The 15285-nt window shown below is 42.7% G+C and overlaps 1 protein-coding gene across 1 annotated transcript in view; it reads left to right on the top strand.

The window, feature by feature from the left end:
• ttc9b (tetratricopeptide repeat domain 9B) overlaps positions 1 to 12694 on the top strand; it is a 36177-nt gene extending 23483 nt beyond the window's left edge. Inside the window, exons 2-3 of the mRNA XM_005929986.3 lie at positions 5502 to 5684; positions 7648 to 12694. Coding sequence (XP_005930048.1) covers positions 5502 to 5684; positions 7648 to 7742 — 278 coding nt within the window. The 3' untranslated portion in view covers positions 7743 to 12694. The remainder of the gene's footprint in view (positions 1 to 5501; positions 5685 to 7647) is intronic.
• Positions 12695 to 15285: the final 2591 nt, after the last annotated feature.

Here is a 15285-nt window from a genome sequence, read left to right as displayed (position 1 = left end):
AGCCCGTTCCCATCAGGGTAGAAATGTCTCATCACAGCGTAAATGCAATCACTCTTGTCGTGATCCCCAAAGTATGACCGAGCCATTAGGCCCATTTTCCTGTCAGAGTCAAGGCTTTGGGTTTTTCCTCTAACTTGTCACCTACAGATATCGCCGGACTTTCCTGTTGATCCCAGGTTTTTAAGTGGAGCATCAGGTATTTCAGTCTTTGTACTACTCCTACCTACATCACCTGCCTGAGCACATCGGCCTTTCAGTCATGCAAAAAAATCCACTCTGAAGACATATTCTGTTGTTATTCACTTCACTACCTGTTTCATGTATTTGTGGGAAGTGCTGTGTAATCGCTGCACAGGCTATCGCACCCTTTTAGAGATGGGGACACCTTGGCTCCAGTGATATCACTCGGCCGTGTTTATCGGGCTTCATGTCTGTCTGTGCCTCTGCCCAGCCTTCTCCAATGATCCCGTCATTATCACACCCTTAATGCATCTCACCACACTCTACATTTCCTTTGGCATGCTATCCATCTGTCTAATGGGCCAGTAGGGTGCGGCCGGCCAGTCATCACTTATGCACGCTGCTTTTGTGTGTCTGTGTGTATTTGTACAGTCATGTATCTTTCTCTTGACCTGTGTCATTTGAAATTTTGTGCTGATGAGTCTGTTTTTGTGTTAGCTGTGTCTTCAAGTTTAAATCACCCTCCTGTTCACACCCACTTCTGCACTCTCTTCATTGTGTGTTTGTGCCATTTGTAAATGCTCCATGCACTGGAAGTGTGTAGATTGTGTATCTGAGGGTGTCAGTGCCTGTGAACTCTAACTGCGTCACCCATTAAGCTATTATGGACTGTAACTGAATCCCCCTGAAAGCTCAGCTCATGCCCACAGCTGCAGGGCAGTGATGGATGGATGGTGGAGGGATGAGAGTAGTCTTGCTGTAGCCGAACAGTTGTAAAAACAAACAGAGGGGTGGAGCATCTGGAAAGGTGTGCAGGAGAGGTGGAGGGCGTCTAAGGTGACCGTCACTGTAACAAGCTGAGCTGACTTATGATCAACGGCTTCGACCTCACTGCCCTGCTCTAAGCTGAGTCATGAGTCTTAGTGAGAAGAAGAGGGTTGTTCTTCTGGGGGGGTTTTCTTATTAAGGTGTGTGTAAACGCGAGTGTGTCTAATCATGGATAATTATTGCACTTTATCTCATGTATATATCGGCTTTTATTCAGGAAATACAACTCAAGCAGCTGGCTGACAGCTGGAAAACTGCAAAACCCACCCAGGATCCACATGTGCCACCAGGTTGTCTGAGGGTGGGTTTTGTTTTTACAGCTATAGTTTGTTTATGCTGGTCCAAAAGAGTTTGCTAATGAGTTTGTAAGCTTGTAGATCCATGTTGACCAAAATGCATCACTATAAGCCCCATTAGAGTGTTCAGTCCACTTATTGGCCAGATGTGTTTGGGGCAGGACCAACAGTAAAAACAGGAAGATGAGCTATTGGAGATTTTCCATTCATTTCATGGCTAGTTGCTAGCCCGTACAGACATTTGCACATCTACTGTACTTTGCATGCAAGAATGAAAAGCATATGTGCCTAGGGGAAAGTGTTCATCTCAAACTTGCAACGTACACATGGCAGTTGGGTCAAATCGACATAAGATCACATTCACGCTGTAAAAGAACCTCGTCCTCGAAAAAGAACCTCGAAAAAAAGTATTAGTGCTGGTGGGATTAAAAAAACGATTCCTGAATTTTCAGCTCAGTAAAATATTTATATGTGGCATTAATATGAACCCTAGTCTATCATCACCATTCATTTCTAATGTGCAGGATGTTGACACTCTCCCAGCTGGAGTATCTTCAGGTTTCTGCAGCAGCTGTGCATAACAAAGCTTGAATTGTTGTAAAAAATGCCAGGATGCATGTGTGATACGTGAGCTCATCAGCGCAGCATGGTGGCTCACTGGTTAGCACTGTTGCCTCACAGTAAGAGGCTCCTGAGCTCTGCCGTGTGGTGGTTGCATGTTCTCCCCATTGCTTGCCTAAGTGTTCCCATCACTGAAAGACAAGCTAGGTTAATGTGCTTGTGTGGGTCCAAGATTTTCACTTCCTTGTTACATGAAAGCAAATAAAATTGGCAAATGGTGGTGTCGAATTCAATGTCATGAGGTGAAAGAAAGGTGTCTGTCTTGAAAATGTGATGTGATGTGTTGTGGTGCATGAAATAAGGACTTAAATGTAGGAAGGGGAATCACACAGAAGAGGGTGGGAGGGGAGCAAGCTGAATCATTCAAAGGGCAAACTGCAACCAAAGAAATAAAATCAAAATACTATTTATTGGCTAATCAGGAGAGAGGAAAAAATAGATACAGGAGAGTGTAATGATGTAGTTGGAGACAGTGACACAGGAGGGAAGTAAAACTAAACACAAAGACAGAGCAAAAATAAGTGAATAAAAGATTTAACAGAAGAGGAGACTAATAACTCTACAAATGCAAACATAAACAAAAGTATAACAAGAACTAAAGGCTCATAATAGTTTGTAATAAACAAAAACCTAAACTACAAAATAATGAACTAAACAGAGAACCAGGATTAAATCAGGGGCATAATGTCCAGAAGATGGACCCACACAATGTGCATGTTGCCCCAGATGTGATTGTAATGAGTTTCATGCAAAAATGAGAACCACCAGGGAAAAAATCCCTTTAACAGAGGTTGGAACTGTAAAGTAAATGATCATAAAGCTGGAACATAAGAAAGAAATGAAGGACTTGGTGAATAAAAATGTTATTTCATGGAACAAAGATATCGATCAGAATCCAAAACTTGCCAAAAGAAAAAAAAAGTTGAACAAACTCTCTGACAAAGACGGGGTTTCGGACGATGCACGGACACACAGACACACTGAGGGTAATCAAGGGAATCGAAAACAGATGGGGAACAAGAAAGCTGAAACTAATCATGACAAGTGATACAAAGGACGTAAAATGAAATACAACCTTCAGGAGACCTTTATTACTGTCAAAATAAAACAGGAAGTAACTGCACAGGAAATGATTAACACCGATGAAGACAAGATTAAACAAGATGGTGTAAGGGAGGTAAGCATAAGCTAAACCCAAATAAAAATCCCAACACAATTACTGAACAAACACAAAATTTGATAAAGAAAGATTAAACTAAAACTGTGTGTTATAGTTTGCTCCATTAAAAATATCTCATTTTAAAGGAAGCTCTAGTGTATCCTCTATTAAATTCCTTAACCTCCTAAGACCCAAACTCGTTCATTGCATGCATTTTTAATTTCTCTTTGCTATGTGGGCTGATGACGATGTATAAAAACAAAGAATTATCAGATTTTTTTTTTAACCTAATTTTTGTTTCTGAGAAAAATCTGATCCCCCTATGAGGACATTCACTTTAAATTTTGATACAACAGTGGCAGTGTAATGTCTTTGTAAGTGGATATCAGGCCCTTGTAGGGCAAAATTTTGTAGTTTGGTCTAGACAACCCAAAATGTGATGTCCACATATGTGGGCGGCAGGTCCTGGGAGGTTAATATTTAAAGCGTTCTTACGACAAGTTAAAACGTCTGCTATTTGCTGTGTTGAAGAAAGAAAGAATATACTTGGATTGATTTTATACATCTGAATGACAAGGATCTGTGTCTTACACTGGGCCTGGGGTTGTGACTACATGTGAAGGTAATCATGGTCAGTGAGCCTGCACTACCATTTTTAATACAGAAATACATTTTCCTGTTCCCCAAAAGTTGATTCTGTTCATCTGGATGCAGCGTTTTCAGTGGGAGAAACGTTTCGTCACTCATCCAAGTGACTTCTTCAGTCTGAAGACGGTCTGAAGACTCAAGAAAGTCACTTGGATGCAGCATGGTGGCTGCATCCAAGTGACTTTCTTGAGCCTTGATTAAATAAAACTCCAAATAACAGGATGCCATTGGACAGGGATAAAAGGAAGCAAAGTGCTTTAATGTCATTTATGTTTGATCTACTTGTAGTAGCAGTTGATGAACCTATTCGAATTGCTATTTTTCTTTTCAGTTTTTGCGTTGGGGTTAAAACGGATTTCCTTTAAGGTTGGAGAAGCCTGCAAAGCACCTACCAGACACGTGCAAATTCAACCACTAAATACCAAAAACAAATCGATTGTTATTGAATTTGTTCGTCCCTGATATCCACAATGAATTATTTAGTGTTTTGCAATTTGTGTTGGTGATGGGTGACGTGTGTGTGTGTGTGTGTGTGTGTGTGTGTGTGTGTGTGTGTGTGTGTGTGTGTGTAAATGACGGATTTCCATTAGTGCCACACATTTCACAAAACCCTCAGACCCTGAACGTCTCTCAAGCGGCTTCAGCTTTTTGTCTCACACACAAATAGTAGTTTAAGGGCCACTGGCTGCTTTTAACACGCTCCCCCTCCTAATCCTCGCCCTATGACTCCCATAGGCCTCACCTTTCCTACTCATGCATCATCTCTTCCTCCCCTCTCTCTCCATCACTTACTCCTGACTCACCCTGCCTCCCGGCTAACAGTCCATGACTCATGTTATTCACAGAGCTGTCTGCGTGTCAAGGGCTCGGAGGAAAGGGGCAGGATGGGGAGGTTAAAAAGGAGCTGGATCAGGGAGGGAGTGCTGAGGCAGATATGACTGTGGAAGCACAACGAGAGACAGAAGGAAATCACTTTTGATCTATCATCAGATAGATTAAGACACTGGCAGAGAGGGAAGGAGTGATGGGGTGGGGGGGGAGGGAGGAAGTGAAACCGCGAGTGGTTGTGACCACCAGAGGAATCGTTTGAGTGATCAGATATCTGAGCAATCAGCAGGCGTTTAAAAGCTTTGGTGGACTAAAAGCTGTGTGTGTATATGTGTGTGATTTTTGTCCGTGTGTCTTTGCTAATGATGTTATTCTGATCTCAGAGCTGCAGAGAATTGCTGTTGCAATCTGTGGGATAGATTACTATAGTCCTTTTCTCAAGCGTTCCACTTTACTGCTGTTTTCAGCTTGCTGACTTTAATGCACTCACTTTCTGCCCTTCGTTTGTTTTCCTGCGGCCCTCAAGATTTAGAAACCACCTAAAAAGTTAAAGGAACAAGTCGAAAGCTTCCTGGTAGCGATCGGTGCATTTTTTTCCCCCATGTTCTTGTATTTTGCATGTCGAGCTCAGCGATGCTGCTCTCCTGCCCCAGGGCTCAAACTGCTTGGACGACTTTTTGTGTCTTCTCTACACTGTGAGACATTAGAACCGGCTATTTATAGTCCGCCCCGAGGAAGCAGTGTGCAGGATAAATTTCATTGTGGCTCTATTAAAAGGAACAGAGTAAGATGTCAGCAAAATCTCCCCGTCTTTCTTTTTCACTCGGGGGACACACATGTGGTTTAATCTTCTCTAAACGAGACAAAATGTGTTTGGTTGGATAAACTAAGGCAGAAAATGTTTATGAACCACTAACTAGTTCCTGTCTTCCTCCTCACAGCTTGTCTGTTGCAGTCCGAGCTGGTAAACTATGAGAGAGTGAAGGAGTACTGTCTGAAGGTCCTGAGCCACCAGAGAGACCACTTCAAGGCCATGTACCGAGCCGGCATCGCCTTCTATCACCTGGGTGATTACGAATGTGCCCTACGCTACCTGCGTGACGCCAAAAACCGCGAACCCACAGGTGAGAATGACCCAGTGTATTTATACATTTACAAAGCAGCCTTGAGGTACAAGATCTTCTCTGATGGTGAAACAATGTGCTCACCTGTAGCTCCATATTTAAATTGATGTACTCTGACCTTAGTGCAGCTTATCAGGTCATCCAGTTGTCTCATGATCTGAAACTTGAGGCATGTTTAATATTAGCGTCAACATTTATGACAGGAAAAATCAAAAAGCATAATTGGTACATTTCTCCTGCTAGATTTTATTTGTTATGTTACAAACTGAGTGATAACTAAAGCATTTTGTTCCGAGAGTGCTGAGCAGAAACTAAAAAGATGCTCTCTGTGTTTCTAAAACCTGTATTACTGTACAGACTTTAAAAGACTTCCTGTTTTGCATGTTTGCTTTGACTATGCACATTTCCAAAAAGTTCAAAAGCACAGCTACACTTGTATTAAAACTGCTCCATATTTTACATCAGTATGCTTTCATGATAAATTATACTGCAGACGGCCAGTATTAAATTACTTTAGTGTAAATGAATTAAGTAAAGTACATAAGTGATGTGTGTAAGCAGCACATTGTGTTTTATAGTCTGTTTATTTGAAAGGCAAGAGGGGCAGATTTGTTTTATGAATACATTTTATGTTTAATGTTTAGGATCCAGATGCAAAAGCCACAGGAAACCAGTCTAAACAGCAAAGACACATGTGCAGATGTTCACGGGCTTCGTCCACACGTACATATTTCATTTTGAAAAATATCTTTCTTCACATGAATCATGACAAAAGTAGGTCCACAGACGTTGCAACCCACAGTCTGACATCAGAAAAGTAGGTGAAGTCTCACACCTTTGATATTAAAAGAAATCTTTTTCTTTGTCCACATTAGAAAATCTTCCACTCCCCTGACTCTATAGGTTTTCCAGAAATACTCGTGTACATGTGGACAGCACAGCAAACCCAAATGGAGACTCACAGCTTTTTTTTGGCTGCTGATGATGGTAGTGTTCAAAATAACAAGGGCCATGAAAAGGAGACTCAAACTAAATCCACAGTACTTCAGAAGGAGGACGGAAACACAAGAGACCACTATCAAAACAAAACAGGGGGGAGGGGAAGCTACAAACCAAAACTAGCATGTGTTATGATAATGATAAAAGCCAACACAAGACTCTGATCTTCAGATACCAGAAAACATATTAACCAAGAATAAAACCCAAAAAATGTAACCAGAGTCGGTAAGAATTAAGTAAATATGCCGTCTCAGGAAAATGCTAGAGGGGCCACTTTCTTGACTAAATCATAGTATGAGAAGCACATGCAACAGAGGCAACATGCTTGGCAGCAAATGCAGCTCCTTTTTTTTAATATCAAAGAGTGAGTGTGCACATGCAGGTGTGCACCTCTGTGTTCATTACGTGCCAGCTGTAGGACACGTGGCATTAGGAGCTCTAGTAGATTTTTGTATGAATTTTTGCTGTGGATACATTTGGAAGGATATTTTTCTAAAATAGGAGGAAATAGATCGTTTTCACTTTGGGAAACAGCCTTTGCTCAATCGATATATTCCAGGAACACGAAGGTTTTCAATTCACCTTGTAAATCTGGGATTACCAACAATTTGAGAACTCTGACTTAAAATGATAATCATGACCAAGTTTGAGCCAAATGTCTCATTTGACAAAATGACAAAAGGTTGAAGGTCAAATCTGGATAAACTTGAATTGTTTGGAGAACTTTATCCAATAGGAAAGTGTCAAAAGGTGAGAGGTCAGGGTTCTTTCTCGTCATCGATGAGCAGTTACAGCTGACTAAAGTAAAAGCCTGTAGCTCTTTTCTCTACATTGTTTACCTTTCTGCTGTAGCACGTCTTTTACTCAGTTTGCTAAACTTAAGTAAGAAAGGGGCAACCGACTGCTCTGCTGCCAGTGCTCAGAGCATCCACCGATGACCTGTCGTTCCATTTTCTCTCTGCAGACACCAACGTGCTCCGATACATCCAGCTGACAGAGATGAAGATGAGCAAGAGTGGACAACGGGAACGAGACAGCGGCAAGGAGACCCAGGGCTAACCTTCGACCTTTCCCCCCTCCTGAACCCTCTGACCTTTCATCCTACAAGTTGTACCTCCCACTCTCCACTTTCTCTTCCTCCCCTGTTGACTCCTCCTGACGGCAACCCTGTCAGAAGAGACGCAATCACCTGCCTGTTACAGACAAACACATATCAAGCGCTGTCTGCGACCCACCCTCTTCCTTCTTCCTCTCCCTCTTCTTCTCCCTCTTTCTCCCTCAGGTGCTGTGGTTCCTCTCCCTCGACGCAGTCAGCAAGGAAACTTTAAAAAAGAAAAAGAAAAATCATGAAAATACATGGAAGAAGCTGTAATATATACTCATACAAACCCATCATTGTGGTGGAGTCAAAACGAAGCTTCAGCCCATACACATGACAGACAGACATCTGCGTGATTCAGCAGATGTTTAAAAAACATGGAAAGCATTTTGTTTCTGCTCTCTCGCGCTCTCTTTTTCTCTCCATTTTATTCTGAACTCTCGAGGAGAATTTGGGGGGTCTCGGGAAGCTCGACCACACCGGGAGGAGGGGCAGGGATGCGTGTGGAAGTGTGTGAAACAGGTTTGGAGAATAAAAATGGGTGCGGTGAGGCGGTGTATATGTGTATGAGACACATGCCAAGACCACATCCCGATTTGATTGTACATCCTAACCCACCAGGTCTCACTCAGGCCACTTACCCAGACTCTGAGATGGACTAATATACCAAGTAGAAAAAAAAGCCTGCCTCCGTGCTTAATCTATCACTTTTCTGTCTGGATTTTTCTTTCCTAGATCCCTTCTATCTCAGTTTCTTGACTGTTTTTTGAATTTAAGGGCTAATTCAAGTGTTTATAACCCCGTATTAGGCTTTTTTAATTTGCTGTCATACTCAGTAGTGAACAATCGGTGGTTAATAGCATCTGTGTGTGCAGCAAAGAGCCTAAATTCTCCAAGCGGTTCATTCCGTTGCCTGATGTACTTTCGTGCAAACTGGTGTGTCTTGAATCCGTTGTCCGAACCCCCTCCTGGGTCGTGTGTCATGTTACTGTTGTTGAGACTGTCGAAGCCCCTCCCTCGCTCCCTCGCTCTTTCTCATCAATTCCACCATCCTCTGTTCTCCTGTTAATGATGTCACAACGGAAAATAGCCAGTGAGATCAGACTTCCATCAGCTGCCGCTGGCTAGATGGAGATCCACGAGAAATTTTTTTCAGAGAGAGAGAGAAAGAGAGACACTTTTATCCTTTTATCACTAATGCTGAGGCTTCCCAGACATCCATAAACCACCACGGAGACTCTGGGCAGCGTTAGTGCAGGGAAAACGCACACACACACGCACACACACACACACACACACACACACACATCTGGCCTGATGGTGCAGACTGCCGTCTTGGAGCACTTCACCTAGAGTGAGTCATTTGAGATTTCTCCTGCTTACAGTTTACTGTATGTTGATAGATTAAGACACCTGTGCCGGGCAGATAACACACAACATTAGCATTGCAGACGATCTGGTTTGTGGATATCCATTACAAGCTGTCAAACTTATCTTGTGACGTGTGAAGCTGAATCATTGATATGTGGCTTTTTATAATAGCTTTACCACAGGCTTAAATCTGCCTGCTCTGTTCTGCAGAAGGCTGGATTGATCATTTGTGAGAGCATGACCTAAAATATCCCGTGAAAACCCAGTTTCCTCCTTATCATGTGCAAGCCCACCTCCTGCATGTAACATGCGGCTCCAGAGTGTTGCTTCAGATGTTTTGGGATTGGGATTATATCTGCTCTATTGCTTTCTGTCATGGCATGCTGCCACTCAACTGTTTGCGTATACCTCTGTTTTATCCATTCTGCCCTTTATAAACACAGAAGGTGGCGACAGACTGTGATCACAGCAGCAGAATAGGTATGAAATACTTCTTCAAAATTAGGGTCACCTTCTGCCTCGACTAAAATAACTGATTAGTCCACTGCTTAAGAGGCTGAGGAGGAAATCAAGTCAAATAACGGCGTTGGGTGAGGCCCCCCCCTTTCCCCGTTTATTTCATTGACCCGCTATGAGGTAAATAGGGACCTAAGTGTGTCAATGGGACTCTGGAGAGACGGCACCACGCGCTGGAGAGACCGGCATGAAACTGAGAGGCTCCGGTGGAGGGAGAAGTAGGCCATCATCAGCCCCACTAAAGCAGCTGCACCTCTAAATTGGCAGCAAAAAGCAAGTTTTGAGCTTATTTATCATCATACACTGCACTTAGAAAAAGTGTGTGGACACCTGAGCATTAATCTGCAGCCTGAGTTTGCTCCCATTCAGCCACGAGATCATTAATGATGTTGGGCGACGACAAGGCCTGGCTCACAGCCGACGATGAAAGCGAGGTCTCGGTCTGCATTGTTGTGCAAGCTGTAGAATAAGAAATGTAGCAGCAGCGTGCACCAGATCATGAAAAAGCCAATCAGACGTGCACAATATAAACCTCTCTGAGGAACGCAGGCAAAAGTGATCACATAAGCATAAACATGGCTGTGGCTCAAGAGGTAGAACAGGTCATTCACTAATTGAAAAATTAGTGGTTCAATCCCTGCCTACTCTAGTCGGCACGCCAAATCCCAAGTTGCTCTCTAGTGTGCACATCAGCGTGTGAATGTTAGATAGAAAGCACATAGACACAAAGGTGAGCGGATGAATCCAAGTATTGATACCAGTGCTGTTATTGGTAAAGGATCGATACTTTGTTTCTCTCCTTTTCAGTAAATAGCCTAACAAATTGTGTTAAAATAATTATTTTTTGGGAGATTAAAACATACACCTTAAACATGCACTATAAAAAATGTCTGAGCCTTTTCGTGCTGACTATCACATCTATTTTATTTACAGCCTGAAGCACATTTAAACAACAGAAGTTGAACCAAAGTGCTTTAGAGACGACCACATTTACATTCCAGCTCTCCAACAAACACAGTTTCAAAATACCTGAAAGGCTGCAAGGTGATTTAGTGGTCATTAAAATGTGTTTGGAATTTGCAAAGTGACAATGATCAATCTCATAAATCACAACACACCGCTTTAGCCCAAATAAGCTGCCTTTATAGGCTAAAACGATCGATATCAGTATTGGTATCTGCAATACTGGCCCTGTATTTACTTGGTATCGGATCGATACCAGAATTTGCAGCAGAGCACAGCACTACTTCGACATAGATGCAGGATTTATGTCATAATTATAAAAAATATAAACATTTACATGCAAGGCTGTCCACATATTTTTGTCCACATGTTGTGGGAAATTGTCTGATTAAGTTTAAGGTTCTGTTTAAGACTCCATCTCTGAATTAGTGCCACGATCAGCAACGCTGCTGCAAAGTGTGAAACATTTGATTTGTATTGGTGTCGTGCAGCTCTGGGGTTAATTAGGATGAAAACACTGAATGCAGAAGCTTTCCTTGCTCCTCCTTTATGCTCTCTCTTGGAGATAAATCACCACAACAGCAAGGAACGGCACCTGCAAGCGCCATCTCCATAACTACCTTGGCCGAGTCCCCTCACCCAGGGGTCCCCTCGAGGATCGGTCTCCTCCCATGGTCCGCTCTCCACGGCACCAGCCCCCCCCCCCCCCCGCCCCCCCCCCCCTCCCCCTTCCATCTTGTTTTTGTCTTGCAGTGCTAAGTCATTCTTGCTCAACTTGTACTACTGTACTACGACCGTCTAGGGATTCCTAGCTGCACATAAAACAGGATTGTTTCTAGCTGATTGGTTTCCTTGATTAATGACCAAGCTGACTCGGAGGCTGTTATCGTAAGCATAACCTGACAACATGCTGTCTGTGCAAATGGAGACGGAGACGCCGGATCTTTGCGTCTGTGTAGCTTTGAAAACAAACAAAAAGCACAACAAAAAAGAGAGACGGGAAAGTGAAAAAAAATACTGGTTGTGTTACTTAATTTTGGCTATTTTTACTTTGATGTCATTTAAGGTAAATGTTTGTCAAATGTCAAAGTAGTTTTTGTGAATATATGATACAAATGTACAAAAAAACTGAAAAATGGAAAGTTTTATGGTTGTGAAAAGCTTTACTTCACTAAATTACTTTATCAGCGGCAAAGAAAAGCAAGAGATAGAAAAGAGAATTTAACTACAGCTCCTTCACTGAGCTGCTTTGTGACTGTGTCTGTATTTGTTGGTATTTCTGTTGATGTCCTTCAAGTCGAGGGATACAGAAACGGCTCGGAGTATGTGCAACGCCCTTTGACCCCCTCGTCTGACTGACGGTTCACCCAACTATTCTGTTTCTGAACAGCGAGACGAGCAGTAAACACAGGCGTGGATGACACTCTGAGGAACTTGGACCAGAGCTGCTTCTCAAAGCTGCAGGCCTCCATCCTACCTGAAGGGACACAAAGCTGGGGTGTCCAGGCTAAAACTGTGTTTTTGTCTCTCCTCGCTGCCAAGAGGCCTTTCTCTTTTTCCCCTTTCAACTTTCAGACATCCAACAGGCCTCCATCACTGGTTTTACTGAACTGCTAGCCTGGGAATGCACTATTGATTGGTAAATGAAGATTATGAATAAAGTTTCAAACAAAGAGGAATGTTGCTGTTGTGTGGTTGTGACTTCATCTAATTTCAGATAAAACTACACAGGTAGGACTCTGGAAAAGGTAATAATTTGTAAATGAAATGTAGCCATGTGTAGTAACATGTGGACGCAGAAGACAAACAGACCGTGAAGCTGAGCTGAAGACAAGTTCATGACAAATAAGGTCTAGTAAGGTTGAAGAAAAGCATTTAAAAGTATAAAGAAGATCAGAAGGAGATGCTTTGTGCCTTTCTGGATCTAAAGAAAAAAATGATAGTGTGCCAAGAGAGTAACTGTGGTAATAGTGAGGTCGTCAGACATGGAAGACACATATATTAGGGTGGTGTAGGACATGTATGAGGACAACAAGACAGTGGTGAGGTGTGCGGTAGGAGTGACAGATGGGTTCAAGGTGGAGGTGGGTTTCCATTAGGGATCAGCTCTGAGCCCCTTCTTGTTCACAGTGGTGATGGACAGGGTGACAGATGAAGTCAGGCAGGAGTCTCCATGGACTATTATGTTTACAGATGACATTGTGATCTGGGGTGAGAGTAAGGACCAGATGGAGGAGAGTCTGGAGAGGTGTAGGTATGCACTGGAGAAAAGAGGTGTCAAAGTCAGTAGAAGCAAAACAGAAAACATGTGAGAATGAGAGGGAGACAGGTGTAACAATGAAGCTGCAAGGAGTAGTGGTAGTAAAGGTAAATGAGTTTAAATACCTGGAGTCAACCATCCAAGCCAAAGGACAGTCTATGAAAGAGGTAATCAAGGTGATTGTGACAGAAGGATAGCAGCATGCTGGATAGGACAGAAGGATGTACGTTTGAAGGTGGTGGCAGTAACAAAAAAGATAGAACTGAAGACATTAAGACTTTCAGTAAGGGTGACCAGAATGGACAGGATTAGAAATGAGTGCATCAGTGGGACAGCTCAGGTCAAACAGCACGGAGATGAAGTAAAAGAGACGAGACTGACATGGTTTGGACACGTGCAGAGGAGGGATGTTGAAGATGGAGCTGCCAGGCAGGAGGAAAACTGAGAGATTTGTGGATGCAGCGAAGGAGGGTGGTGTGACAGAGGAGGATGCTGGGGATAAGGTGAGATTGGAGGCAACTGATCCACCAGGGCAGCCCCTAAAGGGACCAGCTAGAAGAAGAAGAAGAAGAAGAAGAAGAAGAGCCCTTATTCAAAAAAGCTGCTGAGACTCTCTGATGCCACAGTTTAGTTCACCCCACACTCTGACTCACCTGCACAAATAACTTATTCTACTGACCCGACTCATGATGCAAAATGTGAGTCATATTTACCAAAAATGCTTGTTAAATCTAACATTATACATATCTCAAACCTAATTTAATCTAATGCACGAGGCCTACTTACTGTAGCCGAGGTGCTGCAATTGTAGTGTTACAGTTTGGTTAAAAAAAAAAAAGCATGGACGATTTATTTAGGCTTTCATAATTATCACAATAATTACCTTATGGAGTGCACCTAGGCTCTGCTTTGACCTCTGATGTGTTGAAAACATAAGGCTGTGAGCAGGGTAAGAGGCTAATATCACTCCGGCATGCTTCATTCTTGTAGAGGTCTGTCTGTGTGGCAGATGGTAAGAAGATGTGACAGAACATGATGGAAGCAAAGAGAGAGAGGAAAATGAAGGTTATCCCGAGGGTGATGGGAAGGATGAGGAGAGGATCAAAACTGAAGACACGGACAATATTGGAGGACATAAACACTGAAGGATGAGACGGAGGGAGTAACAGAGAAGGAAATACTGAGGCAACTAAACCCTGTGCACACAATTCAAGGACCAGAACTCAAACTGTACAATAAGAACTAAAACGAATGCTCAAAATTAAAATTAAAAAACACGACCTTCGAGACACTAGAGCAACAAGGAACCCTAAACAGAAACCCAAAATCAAATATATTCTCTAAATATTCAAACCCCAAAACAAAACAAACCACAGCATCAGCCCCCCCAGTCAGACACAGGAATGCTTCACACACTACATAAGAATTAAACTGACTTAGCTCGATTTCTTCTCAAGCTTTGTCAACCAACACAACACTTCGAGGTCCACGGGAAGCTAACCTACCCAGTAGATATGTGACAAGGCTGGTATGTTGTAGTTCTCTGATATCGATAGGTTCTTTTATTAGTTTCTTTCTTTTTCTTTTCTTTTCTTTTTTTTAGGGGGGGGGGGTGCTTTTCAGTAGAGGACAGTAATATTTCTGCAGGATTTTCCACCTTTGAATCAGACTACATCATCTGAAGTGAAGTCTATCCCATTGCATCCTGAAGGAAATGGTGGCATGAGGGCACTGAGTTTTCTTTATTAATATGTTCAGGATAAATCTTCATTAGTGGTTTAATGATCTGATGAAGATTCAGTTTTTAAAAAAATTGAAATAATAAAGTGAGTCCTTCTGCAGATCTGACGACACACCAACTGGCAGGCAATCTGGCTAGTTGTTCACTTTGAAAGTGAACAGAAAACACACTCACACACACTCCACGCCTGCCTCTTTTTGCTCTCTGTCCTCCCCTCAACACTGTCACCACCTGACCCAACCTACTACCCGTGAAATATGTCTGCAGGGACACGAGAAGGGACGGACTGTGGCGTAAAAAATAAGAAATATGGTGAAAATATGTATTGAGAGGAAAAACAAAGAAGGTGGCAAACATGAGAGTCTCATCACAACAAGACAAAAGACAGATGACGTGTGTGTGAGAACCAGACGTGATGTTCAGCGTGTTGAACCCTCTCTGCTGTCACTTTATCGCCACTCTCTCTGCTCTTCACTTCATTTTCAGGCTCATCGTCCATTTTTTTTTCGTGTGCGTGTGAATGTGTGTTGTTGCTTTTAATAGCATCACCATGGAAGTGAAGAGGGGTTGCTAGGTAACTGGCTGGCGTCTGAAAGGGTGTTTGATAGGCGGTCATACTGACAGACACAGCAGGAGAGGACTCGTGTGTGTG

Source organism: Haplochromis burtoni, unplaced genomic scaffold (genome assembly GCF_018398535.1).
Source record: "Haplochromis burtoni strain Fernald_Lab_line unplaced genomic scaffold, NCSU_Asbu1 Contig_128, whole genome shotgun sequence".
In the NCBI taxonomy this organism is placed as follows: Eukaryota; Metazoa; Chordata; class Actinopteri; order Cichliformes; family Cichlidae; genus Haplochromis; species Haplochromis burtoni.
This window is presented reverse-complemented; position numbering and strand designations above follow the sequence as displayed.